This window comes from Trachypithecus francoisi, unplaced genomic scaffold (genome assembly GCF_009764315.1).
Source record: "Trachypithecus francoisi isolate TF-2019V2 unplaced genomic scaffold, Tfra_2.0 Lachesis_group3, whole genome shotgun sequence".
Taxonomy (NCBI): Eukaryota; Metazoa; Chordata; class Mammalia; order Primates; family Cercopithecidae; genus Trachypithecus; species Trachypithecus francoisi.
In genome coordinates this window covers 156,729,182-156,747,729 of record NW_022681468.1, presented here as the reverse complement: position 1 = coordinate 156,747,729, position 18,548 = coordinate 156,729,182, and the positions used below count along the sequence as shown (strand labels likewise).

Below are 18,548 nucleotides of genomic sequence, written 5' to 3'. Positions count from 1 at the left end.
AGGGAAGCGCTCATAGACCTAGAGCAGCCAGAAAGCCAGGACTGTTGCTGGGAATATGTGAACAGGGCGAGCTGTGGTGAAGGTGAAATGTTTTCTTGGCATCCTTTTTTCTCTGACTTCACATAGGATTTGAAGAACAAAAGAAATCCCCGTCTGGTGCCATATGCGTTACTGGACGAGCGTACCAAGAAGTCAAACAGGGACAGCCTGCGGGAAGCTGTGCGCACTTTTGTTGGTTACGGATATAACATTGAGCCATCAGACCAAGAACTAGGTAATGAGTTGAGAGTGTTTATTCTGGCCCCAGTTTACTAAACAGGTCCTCCTCTTGGGGTGTCCCAACTTCCAGTAGGTCTAACTTGTACTATTGGAAATAGTATTGGGGCTGAAGAGCACTAGACTAAATGGTGTGATTTTATTATTATTATTATTATTTGGGAGACCATGTTTGATGTAAACCATCATCCCGTTGACAGATTTTCTGCGATGAGCACTTCTATGACTTATTCCCACAAGGAATAGGTTATCTTCTAGGGTAGCTGAGCTTTTCAGAATAACTGATCAAAAACCAAGTCACTGTTTTTTGCTCTTATTTTCCAAATGTCTGAATATCAGCTTACTTTTAGATCAGGTAATCACATCTCCACATTAAAAGCTTGTTCAGATTAAAATCTGAACAACAGCTTAAAATTGATGAGCATGTTATCGTCGTCCCATGCCCCAGGAGGTATTGTAGGCCACATGGGCAGAATTGTAAGTCGTTAAGGGGATGGTTTTGAAGTCCAATCTGGGTTTATACCTTTGCTCCTCTGTTCATTGGCTCTGTGACACTGAATAAATGATTTTACCTCTTTGAGCCTGAATTTCTTCATCAGTAAAATGAAGACAATATTAGCTACCTCATAGGTTTATTGTGAGGTAAAACTGAGAAATGGTCTCTAAAAGATCTACTATGAAGCAACCCTCAGTCAATGGTAGCTCATATGGTGATGATAATGATGATCTATTATGAACAGAACGCCATATTGGATAGTAGTCGACCTATGGTCAGTCTCGGATGTTCTCATCAAATTCTTTTGAGTAGTGCTACTGAATTATTAAAGGCCTGTGTTTTCTCTTTCCGTTCTACACCCTCTGTTTGCCTTCCTTCTCACAATAGCTGACTCGGCTGTGGAGAAAGTCAGCATAGACAAGATCCGATTTTTCCGGGTGGAGCGATCTTATGCCGTGAGATCTGGAAAGTGGTATTTTGAGTTTGAGGTGGTGACTGGAGGAGACATGCGAGTTGGCTGGGCCAGGCCAGGCTGTCGGCCTGATGTTGAGCTGGGGGCCGATGACCAAGCCTTTGTGTTTGAAGGCAGCAGGGTGAGTCCGTATATCTAACAAACACACATCCTCAGACCAAGTTTTCCTTCTCCAAACATTTTTATGGAAGCTCACATTACTGGATCTCTGACTTCAAAGTGAGTGGCCACCACCACTGGCTAATGTAAACATAGAATGAGCATCGCCTGGTGACTGTTTCTTTGCTCTTCACTCTGTTGAAGGGGAGCACTGTACCCCAAATCCTTTCTACAATCACCTCCATATCTGGTTTTGTACCCAAGCCCATTGACTCCACTCCAGGGGTGACACAGAGATCACTATGAAGCCAGTATGTCAGGAAATCTTACCAGTTTTCCCTAGAGAGAATCCTGATTATTGCCATGGCTGTGACTAGAACAAGAGACTTAGGCTACCTTGTGTGTCTTGGTTTCATTTATAACATAGACCACTCCTCCTTGTTGGTTATCCTTGAGTGCCCCCTAGAAATCATGTACCACTACTAGTTAGGAGATAATGCAGATACGGTCATTTATCCAGCTGCAGGGGCCTCTAGAAACTCCATTTCTCTAAGCCCTAGAGTCTTGTTTTCTAGGGCCAGCGTTGGCATCAAGGAAGTGGGTATTTTGGGCGTACCTGGCAGCCAGGAGATGTGGTCGGATGTATGATTAACCTGGATGATGCTTCAATGATCTTCACACTGAATGGGGAGCTGCTGATCACCAACAAAGGCTCTGAACTTGCCTTCGCTGACTACGAGATTGAGAATGGTAAATCTAACACCCTTTGCCAACCCCAGCTCCGTGAGGCTGGAGGAAAATACAGGGAAAGCTGAGCGAACTCTTCTACTTCCTTATTTGGCCTACACTATCCTTTGCCCATTTGAAAACCCTAATGGTGAAGACGATCCCTTAGACTAGCAATTTCAAAGAATTAGGGGAGATAATAGTGATAGTTGGTGTGTGCAGCATACATATAAATTCTGAACTCTCAGATGCGTTAACCAAGAAGCTAATTCCTTGCCCTGTGTCTTGGCATTTTAAGATTCTCCAGGTTTCCCAGTACTACAAAGAAAATGCTTATTGTATATGACTAATGTCCTTGACAGGAGAGAAAAATCACTGAATTAAAGAATTATCCTTTTATTCTGATTTGAATTGTCAGTCTGCATGTTTGTTTAATTGAACTTGATGCTTTGAAGAGAACACGAAAGTTAGACTTAGCTATTTCCTTGAATGAAATAGAATTTATTTTGAAATTCAGACACACTGTGAAACCCAACCGGAGTTGCATTTTTTAATGTCCATGAATAGACCACAGTCAGGGGCATGCTTCCAGCTACACAAAGGAGGAATTGGAACTTATTATTTCTTGTCTATATAACTACATTATGTACACAGGACTCTTAGTATATAGGGGAAACAGTGTAATGCAAGTCAGTAGACTTGCTCCTAACAAGCTCATTGGCTCCCAAAGCGTATTTGTCTGACCTCTCTTAGCTTTACTTTCTTCATCTATATCGGAGAATATAAGGATTGATGAAACAAAATCTAATGCTCTTCACAGATATAAAATTCAACGGCAGTGACTTAACAGCTGCTGTGTGGATGCCCTTGTGCCTGGTGCTTTGCCACACTGTTTCCTCCTCACGGACGAGAAGGGGGCTGTTCTGGGTCAGGAGACATGGACTCTCACCCTGCCTCTGCTCCTGCCTACCCGGGACATCTTAGTTGACTTTATTTATCCATTTGGGAACTCATTTTCTCTCTGTAAATGATGAAGGCTCTTTGTAGCCCTAAATTTCTGAGACTATACAGAAAGAAACATTTCCTACCTAGAAAGCTAAAACGGTATAACTGCATAGGAAGAGAGCACAAATACATGAAAGTGTGTGTGTGTAATATACATGCTCTTTCTAGAGCGTTTTTAGCTTTATAAATGACTTTCGCACTTTTTTTCCGATACCTGTTGTCTAAAATATGCATATCCAACTGTACCTTTCAAGGTTTTTCTAAGAGCCAAATATTTGGAGAAATAAAACACAAGTCATATTTTCCTAAAAAGATAAATGACGAAAGTCAAATGGGGTCATTTTAATGCCTTCCGAAGAAGTTTAAAATCAAAGTTTTAAAGAAATAACTCTGTTTTTGGAGACAGGTGAGAATGATGTTGCCAGAGGAAGGAATGGCCTGTGTGCTGGTTCAGAGGCAAAGGAGAGGGTTTCTGTGGGTGGACATCAGGGCAGTGTACAAAGACCACCAGGTGCTTCCCAAGCACCCCCGTCACGCAGTGCCCTCCTTCCGAGGCCAGGAGGAAAACAGCCTTGGAGATTCAGGCACATCTCCAAGGAAAGTCATTCTTTGGGATAGACAGAGTCCAAACATCAGGGCCTTTTCCAGGCTCTACTATTGTGTGAACTGGAAGAGGGTACTTGTCTGTTGAAATCTGAGGAGGAGATAAGAGTCTCGTATGTTGTGTAGAGTTATAAGAACTTTGTAAAGCCCAAGGCCTTGATAGTCAAGGTATGGTCTGCTTGTTAGCAATGAGGAATCTTAGCCCAACCCCAGACCAGAATCAGAATCTGCATTCTGACATGACACTCTGGTGATTTGCATGTACGCTGAAGTGTCAGAGTGGTCTAAAGCATATGCAAATGTGGGTAGCAGCAGTATTCAGGAGCTCGTTTGTTGTAAAAAAAGATGATAATGCAGAACAGTAAGTTATCAATGGCGAGTGACTAATACAGAATGAAAACTGTGTATGAATGGGATTTGAATTTCATGTTAAATAAAGAATACGAGATGTCTCTGTGTAAGGAGAAGGCTAGTCCTATCAGGGGATGTAACGAGTAGTTCTGTGGCTCCAGGAAGCTACAGGAAAGGGTAGAAGATTTGTGTTTGGAATATATGGATGATGACGCTGGAAAGGTAGATAAGGTGCAGATTATAGGCTCAAATACTGAGACTCAGCCTTTTCGTTCAAGAAGCTATTGTCTTTGAGCCAAGCATCCTTGGACTTCACCCTTTAGGAAATGAGGAGCCGTTATGGGGTTTGAGCAGAGGAATACTATAAAGGGGAGGGATATTTGAGCATATCCCTGCTTTTAGAGAGCATCTGTATTGTAATGAAAGTAATGTCCCATAGGCCTATTGTGTACAGGGATGTGATTTGACCTTCAGAATAACAAAGTATTATTAGGATGCTGTTTAATAATAGAATTGTACGGTAATGTGTTAGCACATCATACTGTCGTATTACAATGCACTTTAATAACAGAGACAAGATAATTGGAAAGCTCTTTCAGTTCTGCAGTGGCTTGTGAGTTGGTGGAAGGGTAGTTATAAGGAAGTCGACGTGCCATTCTTTGATAACAGTAGCCCAAAGGCCTGGAATAACTGCATAGCATCTCTCTTCTCTCTGTGTCAAGTGGAAAGAGGTGGCAATTCTTGCCTTGAGTTGTTAGGAAAAGCATCTGTTGAAAATAAAACATGTTATGCATTGTAGCGCCTACCACCCCCCACCCCATAAAGCAAAATGCCCTGCTTGCTTGTGTTGTTCTGGTCGCCAGCATGTCAGCTTTGATTTCAGCCATTACCCCAGTGGGAGCTGGGCCATAGGAAGCCTTTTGCCCTTTTGGGGAAGCAGTGGGGGCAGATATGGTAGTTCATGGCTGTTTTTACCTCTGGCTTACTTGTAAGTTGTCATTTCCATCCTCTTATACATCATAGATTATATGCCTTTATCTGCTTCATTAGAATTTTCTAATTAATGTTCCCTCCCCTGGTCCCTGGACTGGACCATCACAGCTCTCAGTGTTGTCACCCAGAAGTATCTGAGAGCTGTGAAGAGAGCTTGGAAGCCTCCAAGGCAAACCCTTTGCTATTAGGCTTCTCTTTTCCTCTGTTTAAAGGAAAGGAAGATAAAATCCGGAACATCCTGCTAGACCTCAGAATGTGACATCGGGAAGAGGCTTTGGTGTGGTCTCCTTTGCTGCCTTTCTGCCAGGCACTCCCCCGAGGGACATCCTGCCTCCTGTTACAGCTTTGGTGTCTGCAGGGGCAGCCTCCCAGGCTGTTCATGCTCATTGACCTGTCGGGTTTAACAGATCCCTCGTTTCTGTTGGCAGCTTTTCAATAGACAGAAAATGAAACTTATCTGCGGGAAGCGTCACTGCCACCTGCAGGCACGCACGCTGGTACCCAGGGTCCCCTGTCATTCTCTCTCCAGATGGGTCCTGTGTTTCAGAAAGTGGCTGTGGCAGGGGAGCGTGGTCTATTGTTTCCTTTGTTTTCTGCAAGGCTTGTGACCATCTCCGTGTTGTCCTGTAACTCTGTCTCTGCAAAGCTTAGCAGGAAATGGGAAGGAAGGGGTACAACATGTACTGCTGGACTGAACTCCCAGAAACAGCCCAGGAACGGTCTGAGCACTCATCTACCTCCCTGTCTCTAAGATGTCAGCTTTTCCCTTGCTGGTAGCTATTCTCTTTTATGTATTCCTTTAGTTTAAAATGGTTTGAAAATGAATCTCTCCTTTGGATTTTTGAGAGCGCTGGTTTCTTTGCAATCTCCCAGAATTATGAGATTACCCTCCTGCTCTCCCTCTTCCTAATCAGAAAACCAGTATGAGGCCTTATAATACCGAGTGTATCAGAACTGGGGGTCCTCTACAAAATATAAATGCGTATATTCTTGCCATTGCTTTCCTGAGACAAGAACTTCTGTATACAACCTGGCTGAGGACTGTGCCGTTTGCAGATTTTCTTCTCAAACCTCTGCAGAGTTGTCAGCATGATTGTATCTATTAGGCTGCAGGTAGGGAGGTGGTATTCTTTTCCTTCTTATTTTTTTTCTTCTCCAGTCTCATTTGAGGCTATGAGTTAATTAAGCTGTGTGCAACATGGAGATCCTTCTTTGTGACAGTCAGATGGTAATGCCACATGACTTTGCCCAGTGGGTCCCTTTAACCAGGTGAATTCTAGAGTGCCATGTGGTGGGCTGTGTACCGGTAGCCCTTTTCCTGTAAGGGCCCTGGAGTGTGTTGCGGTCATGGGTCTCCATCTGTCTAATCTAGAGACAAACAGGTGAACTACCTGACACGGAAAATCATTTGAAAAGCAATGTAACTGACACAAAGCAAGTTAGCTTACATGACAATTAGAAAGCAGGCATCCTGGCCTCAGTCCCCATTGCTTGCTGTGGACTCCTGCTCAGGCAACTTCGTTCACATGCTGACTCTGCAGTTTACCAGGTAGCAGATGTTGAGCAAGTCCACTTTCTAGGTCTCAGTTTCCTCATCTGTAAAACTGGCATAATAATGAGATACATCTGTAGAGCACAAAGCCTGACATTTACAAGGTATTTGGTAAATATTCGCTATTGTGGTTTATCGTGCCATGGTTGTTCCCCCTTATCTATCTTTCATGAAGAGTTACAAAGTTACAAGATTTTTAAATGCCTCAAATAAAGAAGTTTTAGAAATGCAGATATTAGCTAGATCCTCCTTAGCCAGGTGGAGGGAGCTGATTAAATGTATCTAGTTATCGAATCATTTTCTCCAGGAGAAAGCGCTGGTGCTTTATGAGAATTAACCTTTCCTCTCTGTCCTTTTGGATGTTCTCTTTTCTGACTCAAGCCTTAGATTTAGCTTTTCTGCTGCTGTTTTACAGACCTGTCCCAGCCGCTTCCACTTAGCCTCCCAGAGGTCCCCAATACTCTGTACCTCCCATTGCCCTTACATCCATGACTTTCCCTACACCCTGTCTTTTCCCATGGAGTGTGCAACTCTCCCTGTAGAGAAGGCTTCTGCCCCACAGGGGCAACACTTTACTCCCTAGTGAATGCAGTCCGCTGGCCCAGTCACAACTACCGTTTAAATCTGGGGCATTCGTCCCCTGAACACTCACTCCCTCTCACACACTGACTGGCAGCTGGCCTATGACTGGAGGATAAAGGATCTCATCCCATTTTTTCACTTGCCCTTCCCGTGATCTTGGTCAAGTCCATTAACTCCTCATGTCCTTAGTTTTAGCCTTATTAAAGTGCTGTCCTCTCTACTGATGCTTAGGAATGAGGAGGAGCTCAACATCCTTAGAAAAAAAAAGAAGTCTTATGCAATTATTACCTTTTCCCCCTTACATTGTCAACAGGTCTGTGACTAGGACATTATTTTTATGTCCTGAGGTCAAATCCTCATTATTGCTGCTTCGCACTGAGGCTTTCACCCCTGCTGCTCACTTATTGCACCACCCAGGTTCATGGAGAAGAATGGAATAGGGGGGTTTCTTAAGCTGTCCTATTCTGTGCTCACATCAAGGCTGGACTGTTTCATGATCTTCATGTTCATGGCTCCAAGATAAACCTATACTGGTGGCTTTCTTGGTTTAGTTACCTCCCTTAGTAGAATAACCAAAATACTGTCTTGAGATGAGGGATGGTTTACAGCAAACACATTCACTGTTTTATATGCCATACCTTGTCTCCATTTCTGTAAGCTCCTTGGGATGGGGATAGTTTCTTCTTCCTTCACATCTTGTCATGGCACATAGCAAAACCATCTTTCCCAATGGGGAGCCTAGAAATTCTACTGGCAAGCAATTATTCTACACTGTAGTCAGATTTCCAAAGGTTCTTTATTTATAAACGTGTCTGTCTATAGAAAGGAAATGGTTTCATCCATTGCAGCCCCTGTCACAAAAATACCAGAAGCATAGTAGTGCTCAGGATGTTACATGCACAGGTATGCAACATCCATTGACCAGTCCATTGACTGTCCTGAGAGGTAGGGGTCCTAGTCTGTCCTCAGTTGGCAGCACTGCGAGGAGGCTTTTTGTACACACATCACTGCCGTTTTGCTAGGATCACATTGATATTCTCTCTTATTTAGACACGGTATTAAACACGTCTGTATCCTAAGTGAGTTTATGGTTTCTAAAAGCAACCACGTAGCTTGCAAGAGATTTACATTTCACTTATGTAACTTATTCTTTACATAGAAACTCCGTGGCTTAGATAATAGTATATAAGCCTCCCATCTAGGAAGAGGGCATCTTGGCCTTGGTGTCTATGAAAGAAAGTTTTTACTGTTAGATGTAAATGCTCCCAAAATTGGCCTTTAAATGTCCCCTGAAATGACCACTCTTATCCTAGGGAGTAACACCGCTTTCTTCTGTAGGGACCTCCAGCACCTGCCTCATCCAGCAGCCCCAGAACTACTCCTACCCTTCCAGGCACGCTCTACAGCCTCCAGCTGTCCTCCAGCCGCCTCCCTGCCTCTCACATCCTCCCAAATCCAACATAATTAGCGCTTTTCCCTGTGTTGCTGATTTGTTGGTCCACAATTATGATGTATAAATAGCCCACAAACAAGAACGCCAAACCATTTGAACTTCGGCTTTGGTCTGTTTTGAGTGGTAGTTTTTTAACATGATCAGGCTGCAGATGTGAGCTTGGAGAGATGATAGCTGTAGGAAGGAAGAAAAGAGCTTTCTCTGGCTCCTGCTTGAAACTCTGCCTTCAAGAGTTTGAAGTAGGCACCGAGGAGGACCGTGGGCTGGGAGACTGGGTGTTTGTAAATTGTATTTTGTTAACAAGCACAATCCTAGTGCTAGCATTTAAAACTTCTTAGAATCCTACTCTCAAAATGCGAAGGACCTCTCACGTCACTGGGGAAGATGCTGGGGTCCAGAAAACTTGGGCAACTTGCACCAAGTCATTTTTTTTTAATTTTAAATAAATTTTATTTTGTATATTTAAGGTATACAACGTGATGTTATGAAATACATAGAGATAGTAAAAAGGCTACTCCAGCGCAGCAAAATAACATATTCTTCATCTCACATAGTTACCCGTCTTTTTGTTTTTGTGGCAAAAATCTCACCAAGTCATTCCTTAGGCTCACTGCACTGTTTTGGGTAGTATTTAAATTTTCCCAGGGCCTAAGATCAATTTTAAGTAAGGGACAGATAAAGAATTTCACTTTTTCTCTTACTGGTTTTGCCTTTCCAGTTGATATTTATTTATATCTTAAGAATATTCTTAAGTGGATGATTTTTTTCCCAAATCATTTTGAACCAAGCTCACTTTTCTTTCCCATGTACCATGGGTAGTGGTGGTCTCCATGTGGCCTCCTGTTGTTGATTGTATGTGCCAGGAAGAAAGAAAGAAAGAAAAAGAGGATTGTGTCCCATCTGTCCTACTGGGAGTCAAAGCCCTTAAGGAAGAACAGATTTAGCTTCCTCACAGTGTCCTGGGCTGGTGCCCTCGGGCTAAAGCAGGGCTCTCTATTCTGCAGGCTTTGTGCCCATCTGCTGTCTGGGGCTGTCTCAGATTGGCCGCATGAATCTCGGGACAGATGCCAGTACCTTCAAGTTTTATACCATGTGTGGTCTCCAAGAGGGCTTTGAGCCTTTTGCTGTCAACATGAACAGAGATGTTGCTATGTGGTTCAGCAAGCGCCTCCCGACGTTTGTCAACGTGCCAAAGGACCATCCACACATAGAGGTAATGTTACACAACGTGTGTGGCCCTGGCAGGTCAGGTGGACCAAGGCCCAAAGCTCCCCCTAAGTCTCCTGTCAATAGGCAGCTGCTTACCTGAGTCCATGCCCTGGCCACTTACCAGCCACCTCCCCGCTGGCCCTCAGAGCTGCAGTTGCAGGCACGTTAATTGGGGCCGCCCAGTGGCATCTCACGAGAGACAGCAGCCTTGCACATACAACCCTGCAGATCGACTCTCAACATTTTGGTCCACTGCATTTGCTCTGGATGTTCCTATACTGTATTGTCATAGTAATATAGTATCCAGAGCCCTTAAACTTTTTTTTTTTTTAAGTTCAGGCTGGGTGTGGTGGCTCACACCTGTAATCCCAGCTTCTTGGGAAGCTGAGGTGGGAGGATCCCTTGAGCCCAGGAGTTCGAGGCTGCAGTGAGCTATGATCACATCACTGCACTGTTGCCTGGGTGACGGAGAGAGAGACCCTGTCTCTTGAAGCAGTTTTTTTATTTAAAAAATTTAGGCTGGGCAAGGTGGCTCACGCCTGTAATCCCAACACTTTGGGAGGCTGAGGCAGGCGAATCATGAGGTCAGGAGATCAAGACCATCCTGGCTAACATGATGAAACCCCATCTCGGCCGGTCGCGGTGGCTCAAGCCTGTAATCCCAGCACTTTAGGAGGCCGAGACGGGCGGATCACAAGGTCAGGAGATCGAGACCATCTCTGGCTAACACGGTGAAACCCCGTCTCTACTAAAAAAATACAAAAATCTAGCCGGGCGAGGTGGCGGGCGCCTGTAGTCCCAGCTACTCCGGAGGCTGAGGCAGGAGAATGGCGTAAACCCGGGAGGCGGAGCTTGCAGTGAGCTGAGGTCCGGCCACTGCACTCCAGCCCGGACGACAGAGTGAGACTCCGTCTCAAAAAAAAAAAAAAAAAAAAAAAAAAGAAACCCCATCTCTACTAAAAATACAAAAAATTAGCTGGGTGTGATGGTGGGTGCCTGTAGTCCCAGCTACTTGGGAGGCTAAGGCAGGAGAATGGTGTGAACCCGGAAGGCGGAGCTTGCAGTGAGATCGTGCCACTGCACTCCAGCCTGGGGGACAGAGAAAGACTCTATCTCAAAAAAAAAAAAAAAAAAAAAAATTTAAAAGTTCAGTACCTATATTCAAGATTATGTGTACTGAACATGTATGTTCTTACCCACCCATGACTTGATGTCTTGTAGGACCTATTTAATTTTTAGATCGTGTCGCCCAGATTTGAAGCTGACGTGTGATCATTGAGTAATCTATCCCCATCTTCTGGGGGAGCAGAGAGGGGCCAAAGATTGTAAGGAGCCTAACTTTGGTTCTGGCCCTACATCGACTTAGACTTGCCTCTGTTTTGGTTCACAGACCATGGTTTTTCCATGGTGGATGGGGGAAGAGTGTTGATTAAAAAAAATGCCAGACAGATCAGCCCCATTGTAGCTGTCGTCAAGGTAGATTCAATGGTTTGCTTCAACCTCACTGTAAGTTCCTTCACTCATCCTCCCATCTGAATTCAACAAGCATCAACGTTAATGCCCCGCTTTCTTCCTCAGTTAAATAGTAGAGACTTGTATTTCTCTGATTCCTTCCTAACCATTACTTCAGAAAAGTGACTCTTAAACTTTTGGAGGTCACAAACCCCTAGAGGCCCTCTGCTTAGAAAAATACACAAACCATACAAATATGAAGTATTCTCATAGGACCCAGGACAAGAACAGCTCTCCAGAGAGCAAAGAAGAGGCTCAGATTATAATAAAATTATTATTGTAAGCCTCAGTTCATTTCACCTGTATCCCTGCATTTCCCTCTCCACACACATTGCAAAAATCCATTTCTGACCTTTTCTTCCTCAACTGCGCACCCTGCAATGCTTGTGCCTAGGAACTGCAGCTTTCTCCAGTATTGGGAGGAGGATCCAGGAGCCTCAGCCTTCAGACCATGACTGTGGCAGAGATGAGAGCTGGGCTGGGTTGGGAGGGTGCCCTCCTCAGGAGCTGGACATCCTTCCTGAGCTTTGGGATTACTTTGGCCCCTTCCCTTAGATGTGCTCATGCCCAGTGACAAGCACAGCCCTTGGAAAGATTATCTTCTTTAGCCACTTGCCCCCTGCCCTAAAAGGTTAGCCTCTGTGAACACTATGCTGTGTCTGCCAGATGCCACCCCACTCTGGCGCATTTATTCTCCACACTTGGCCTTACAGAGAACCCAGTGAGCATGCTTTTAAATCTCTAGTTTCCCTAGCCGGGAGCAGATCTGTTTCTTCCTACAGGACAAGGCCCAAGTAATGATGAGAATCATAGTTTGATTATCACTGGACACAGCTTACTTCTGTAATTCACAGAATGCCTTGCCATGTGCACGTCCACGAGGGAAGCAGGGACTAGGTCAAGGTCAGGCCCTTTGGTATGTCAAGGTAAGGACTCGTCCTGTTTCCAGGTCATGAGGATTGATGGCACCATGGACAGCCCTCCGTGTCTCAAGGTGACCCATAAGACATTTGGCACACAGCATAGCAATGCCGACATGATCTACTGCCGCTTGAGCATGCCTGTTGAGTGCCACTCTTCCTTCAGCCACAGCCCCTGTCTGGACAGTGAAGCCTTCCAGAAAAGGTGAGGGTGAGGCCTCCGGTTCTCAGAGGCACTCATTGTATCTGCTGTAAAGTGGGTTTTCTGCTTTTTACCCTAACTCAGCAGAGGAACTCCATAGATGGGGTTCTCTCTGCTTTCAGTCAGGTTAAAAAAAAAAAAAAAAAAGAGCATGTGTGTGCACCCGTGCATAATTAAGGTGCCAATCATGCTAAACAGATGCATCTGGTGGAAAAGTTGCTGCTCTTCTTGAACTGGGGCCCCTACCTTCCTTGCTGCCCACAACTCCTGTGTTTTGTGAGGGCATAAGAGGGTGCAATTATTTTTGGTTTTGTGTGTAATGAGAAGTTTCTGGAGGCAGATACTGCCTCCTTTGCATAACTATGGGCATTGTCCAACTCTGCCGCTGTGTGATTCATGGGCAATGTGTCTTCTTTCTTCCTGATAAGGAATCTATTCCTTGCTGTCTTTCTTTCCCCTGATGTCTATTTTTAATCATTGATGTATGTCTGCTGCCTGGAGCTGTCTTATTGGAGTTTCCTCTAGAGTTTTGCTTTCTACCAAGCTTTTAAACAAGCACAGCTGCTTGAGAGAATAGGATAACCTATTCAGAGGTATCCCTGCTTGTACTATTGCAGTCTTCCATTATCACTCTCAACTTACCATCTAACTTACCCTCTGGGCTGAGGGATAAGAGTTGGGAGTCACATCCCTGCCTTGTGTTAACAGCTTACAAATGAACAGTCCCAAGACTGGTTGCAATCACTTGTGTCTAGGAAGTAGCCACTTTCTTAAACTTGCCTTGATCATTAAAGGTAGATCAATTGCCTGTCGGAACTTTGGGATTCTCTAAACAGCTGAATAACTAAAACATGGATTATCTTTCCCCCAGGAAACAGATGCAAGAAATACTCTCTCATACAACAACAGTAAGTAAATGTGCTCAATTATGGTTTTAATTATTTGATTCTTCGTTGTGCCTGGTAATATGCCCCTTACAGCAAAGATCTGTCTAGAGATCCACTTTAATTGCCAATTACTCTGTCTTTTAATATCCATCTTGATGCTTCCAGAACACATCTATGGCATTTCTCAAGTGGGGAAAAGAAATACAGTTACTCGGTGCAAAGCAAAAGCTCTACCTGGAGCTCCTAATTGGGATCTTTGGGTACTTGTTGCCCATTTGCCATCAGGAACCCAACACTGCCTTTCTGATTGAAATGAGCATCAGTGGAGAGCGCTCAATTCAATCTTTTGGTTTGCTTTTTTTGTGTAAACTTTTGTGAGTCAGCTCCCCCATGTCTCTGTGCAGTACTAGGAGTGATGTTAAAAGCAATCAAATGAGAAGAAGAGCAAGAAGCCAGCACACAAAATGGAAGCTACTTTTGGTCCCTAGACAGTAGTCAAAAAGTACCTCCTGATTTTTCTTTCTTTTGCTCATTCTTCTTTAGCATCTGGCCAAAAAAAAAAAAAAAAAAAAAGTTTATGGAAGCAATGCATGTGTGTCAACCCTTCTGTAAAGTTATCCAACAATCCTGAATTTGTAGGTTCACCTTCATCAGGAGTAAGATTCACACACTTAGTGTGTGTGGGACACTGTGCTTGGCACATTGTCACCTTCCCGTTTAATCTCCATTTAATTCATTTAAAATTAACCAGCAAACCCTGAAATGGATAATATTATGCATAATATTATGCACAGAGAGGACAAATGGTTTGTCCAGAGTCACATGATGAATACCTGGCAGTGTCAAGATTTAAACCCAGGTTTGTCTAGCTGACCCTTTTTTCTTCCGGTCAAGAAAATTTGACAGACTACAAGTAAGAGCCACTTCATTAAGAATGAATCTGCACAGTTTCATAAGGAAAATGATGAGGTAGTCACCTGCCTCAGTGCTGTAGCTATTGTTGTAACACAGTGATAACCCCATGAACTGTGTGAGCCCTGCCAAAAACTGCAATACTTCTCAATACTGCCTGTAGTTGAGTGTGACAGCTATACAAAGCACATTTGGCCGTGACATGAACTCTTTCTTAAGCAACCTCTTTCAAGACTTTCCAGAAAAAAACACTGGACCTCCTTGTAGAAGGAGAAAGTGTAACAGGAACACTCTGACCCTTGACCACTCTCTCTGAGGGCAGAGACTGTGCCCGCTCTCTCCTGCAGCCCAGATCTGCCCTGGTTGGCCCAGGAGAGGGTTAGGGCTCTGTGCTGCCATTCTGTGCAGTTGCCACTGCTTCCATCCACAGCATCTCCTGATTTCAGCACCAGCGTCTTCTGGGCAAAGGGTGATAGATTAGCTTAAGCATTTGCTTTGCCAGATGCCACAGCAAAATAGAAAGGAAAAATTAGGAAGCCAGAATCCCTATTCAGCCTGCCTTCCAGATCTAGCATGTAGTCTACCTCTACTAGTGTGCACTTTTCCAGAAATCAAAAAGGGGCCAAGTGAGTTGCTGTGTTATTTCTGCCTCTTGGGCCCCCTCCCCTCAACTGGATGGGCGCCATTGACTCCCGTCTGCATTCTCTCCACAGCAGTGCTACTATGCCATCCGCATCTTTGCTGGACAGGATCCATCCTGCGTCTGGGTCGGATGGGTGACTCCAGACTATCACTTGTACAGTGAAAAGTTTGACCTGAATAAAAACTGCACAGTGACTGTCACCCTAGGGGATGAAAGAGGCCGGGTGCACGAAAGGTAAGAGGGCTTCCAAGTGGCAGGGTTAGCCATCGGGCTTCTCAGTCTCTCCCCCCAGTCTTTTTCTTCCATCCCACACCCAAAGAAGGAAACATCTCAGCCTCTCTTAAAAGGAGAAAATGAAGTACAGGCTTCAAATAAACAAACCAGTACTATGACAGTGAGAAAAAGTGCTAGTGAAAATAGAGAAGAACTTCATCATGTATATAAACTGTGACCCAGGGATGGAAAATATAGACCGACAGTGGGGTACGTGATCTCTCTCAGAGTTTTTTCCAGGACCTCTGGGCAAGTCCCAATTTCTACAACATCAGAACAAGACAGAAAATCTCTGGGTGCTTGAGAGAAGTTGATTCAGAAGAAATAAAAAGATATAGCACATCACACACTAACTGATACACTCAGAATTCCTCCTCCCAAGAGCTTATAATGGTTGAAAGCATAAGGAATCAAAGAGACACTAAGACTTCATGAATAATAACCACCAAATAGAAATTAGGAAACTTTAGGGGCAAGCACATTCTAGGCACACCATACCCTCCAACTGGTCTGCTGGCGCTGCCAGAGAAGGGATTGTTGGCCAGATGTGCTCCAGAGGTGACTCGGGAGACTGTGGCTTATGGTTTCCCTCTGTTCCCCACCTACGTGAGGTACAGGAGCATCTTTTCCCTATACGGCCATATGTAGAGATGTTGTAAGTTGTTTTTCAAGCTGGCTTTTGCTCTAAAAAGACAGGAACGTCTTGCAACCAGTGCCCTTCAGAGAATATTGGCTCACCAAAGACTAGTGGCCAGAGGTGAGTCACAGTCACTGTGTCATGAGGGACCAGCAGCTGGTTAAGAGTGCTGGCTTAGACCGGGCACGGTGGCTCATCCCTGTAATTACAGCACTTTGGGAGGCCAAGGTGGGCAGATCATGAGGTCAGTAGATTGAGACCATCCTGGCAAACATGGTGAAACCCTGTCTCTAGTGAAAATACGAAAATTAGCCGGGCATGGTGGCACATGCCTATAGTCCCAGCTACTCGGGAGGCTGAGGCAGGAGAATTGGTTGAACCCAGGAGGCGAATGTTGCAGTGAGCCAAGATCGTGCCACTGCACGGCAGCCTGGCAACAGAGCAGGACTCTATCTCAAAAAAAAAAAAAAAAAAAAGAGTGCTGTCTTTAGAATAAACTGCCTGGGTTTGTAGGGGTATGACATTGGACCAGTCACTTAATCTCCTTGGGTCTTGATTTCCTCATCTATAAGATGAGGATAATAGTTTCTATTATCACGGAGTATTGTGAGGATTAAATAAGTTAATTCATAGAAAAATTCTTAGGACAGTGCCTCAACTCAAGCACTCAATAAATTTCAACTACAGTCATCCCTTGGTATCTGAGCTAGATTTGCCCCAGCATCTTCCACCTATACCAAAATCCACTCATACTCAATCACTGCAATCAGCACTGAACCCCGGTATAGGAAAGGTCAGCCTTCCCTATATGTGAGTTTTGCACCCTGTGAACACTGTATTTTCAATCCATGTGTGCTTGAAAAAAATTCACCTGTAAGTGTACCCATGTATAATGGACCCATGCAATTCAAACACATGTTTTTCAATGGTCAGCTGTATAATTATTATTCCCGTTATTGAATGTCCATCATTATGAAAGCCAAAATAGATGCTATGAGCAACATCTGGTTTAGATTGGAAAGGAAAAGATTCTAAAGTAATTGACCAATCCAGGCTTTGTTCTTCAGCCAGAAGAAAAGGCAGAAGTGTCCACCTCATTTGAGTTTGTAATTCCAGTTTGCTGGCTCTACCATATGAGATCGATTACTTGATTTATCTGAGTCTCCGTGGCCATACTTACTGTGGAAATTAACATTTTAGCACCTAGGAGAAGACATACTGTATGGTACACATTCAATAATTCTTACTTCTTTGTCCTACGTAATAAGAAATAAATACAAAATCTGTTTACAGATGCTTTAGGACATTTTGAATTTAGGTCTTTAATATATGACCAAAGCCAACTGCTTCACATTCCCACAGCTTGAATACATTATTAAGTGAATTCTGTATTAGTCATCAGTGTGGCTAGCATCTTAATCACTAAAAAGTAGTACTAACATGGCTGCAGTTATGGAACTCTAATAATGCTATAACTCTTTGAAAGAGGCTATTGGCACTGGCCCCTGCCTGAGGGCATTCACAGGAAGTGAGCAGGAGGAGGGCATTCACAGGAAGTGAGCATGAGGGCATTCACAGGAAGTGAGCGTGACGGCTTTCACAGGAAGTGAGCAGACCCATTGTTGCCCCAAAGGAGAGGACAGGAAATTAATGCATGCTTACCAAGGGAGAAAGTGATAGACTTCTACAGGCAGAAGGAACCTTGGCGAATCCTAAGTGAACCCTTGGTTTTTCAAATGAGAACATCATCCCGAGTGGTGAAGCAACTCTCAGAGTTGACAGAATCTATTTCAGGATCTACCCACCCCACGGTGCCAGATGTACTGTCCCTGGCCCTGTGTGGCTTTGCCCTCCATGCTGAGTACCACAACAGGAAGCCGGGCTGAGTCACATCACACTGACCCTAAGATGTTTAAAGGGGCTGCTCTTGCATCAGGTATAGCGTCACCCTTTGATTTAACTTGAGAAAAGTCATGTCATGTCACTTCGAGGGACCAGGTGCCTGAGCTGACGTACACCAGTGTGGGTTTAGAAGGAGAAAGAATCAGTTGTCTCTTGCCCATGGTGGGGAGCTGTGAGAATCACCTCAGCTACTGCACATCTCCACAGCTCACCTAGGATGTGAAATCCTACAATTAAGGAATTGGGCTTTGGAGCCTTAAGGACTGTTTCATTATTACAGTTTGATTTTAAGTGTAAATACCTATAATGGAGTTTTGTATTCTGGGGGTTGGTAGACAGAAAGCTAAGCAAGGCACCTAAGTTGATGGTTAGCCAGTAGTGCGGGAGGCAGAACTCCAAGGCACTGGGAAGGACAGGGGCATATAAGTCAAGGTAGTGGCAAGGTGTCAGAGAAAAACTGCTTCGTAGGGAGCCCAGGCCGGCCATCCTAAGGAATGCGGGCCTGAGTTTTCAAGTGTTTTATGGCCTTTTGTGCTGGTTACCAGACTGGGACTCTGAACCCAGACTTTTGTTTCTGCCTCTTATTCCAAATCCCCATGTAAGTTTGCCAAAGGTGGTCATTCACCCCAAGCCTCAATTTCCCATCTCTGTGGTGGGATGCTACCATTCCCTGATCTGTTTCACAAAGGTGTGTTGACGCTGAGTCTGGAAACAGTTCTCTGAACATTGTGCTCTTTGGAAGGAGGTAGCCTGAATAGATTGCCACACCCCTACACTGAGTGGTTGGTGTCTGAGTAAATGGGGGTGAAGCTAAATAAACTCATTTAAGAAAAAAAAATTATC

The 18,548-nt window shown here is 44.3% G+C and overlaps 1 protein-coding gene across 1 annotated transcript in view; it reads left to right on the top strand.

Annotated features, from left to right (window-relative positions):
• The window catches only part of RYR3 (ryanodine receptor 3), a 396,626-nt gene that overhangs the window by 164,692 nt on the left and 213,386 nt on the right, over positions 1-18,548 (top strand). The window contains 7 exon segments of the mRNA XM_033190880.1: positions 127-274; positions 1,160-1,365; positions 1,919-2,093; positions 9,613-9,821; positions 12,279-12,454; positions 13,323-13,359; positions 14,964-15,127. Coding sequence (XP_033046771.1) covers positions 127-274; positions 1,160-1,365; positions 1,919-2,093; positions 9,613-9,821; positions 12,279-12,454; positions 13,323-13,359; positions 14,964-15,127 — 1,115 coding nt within the window.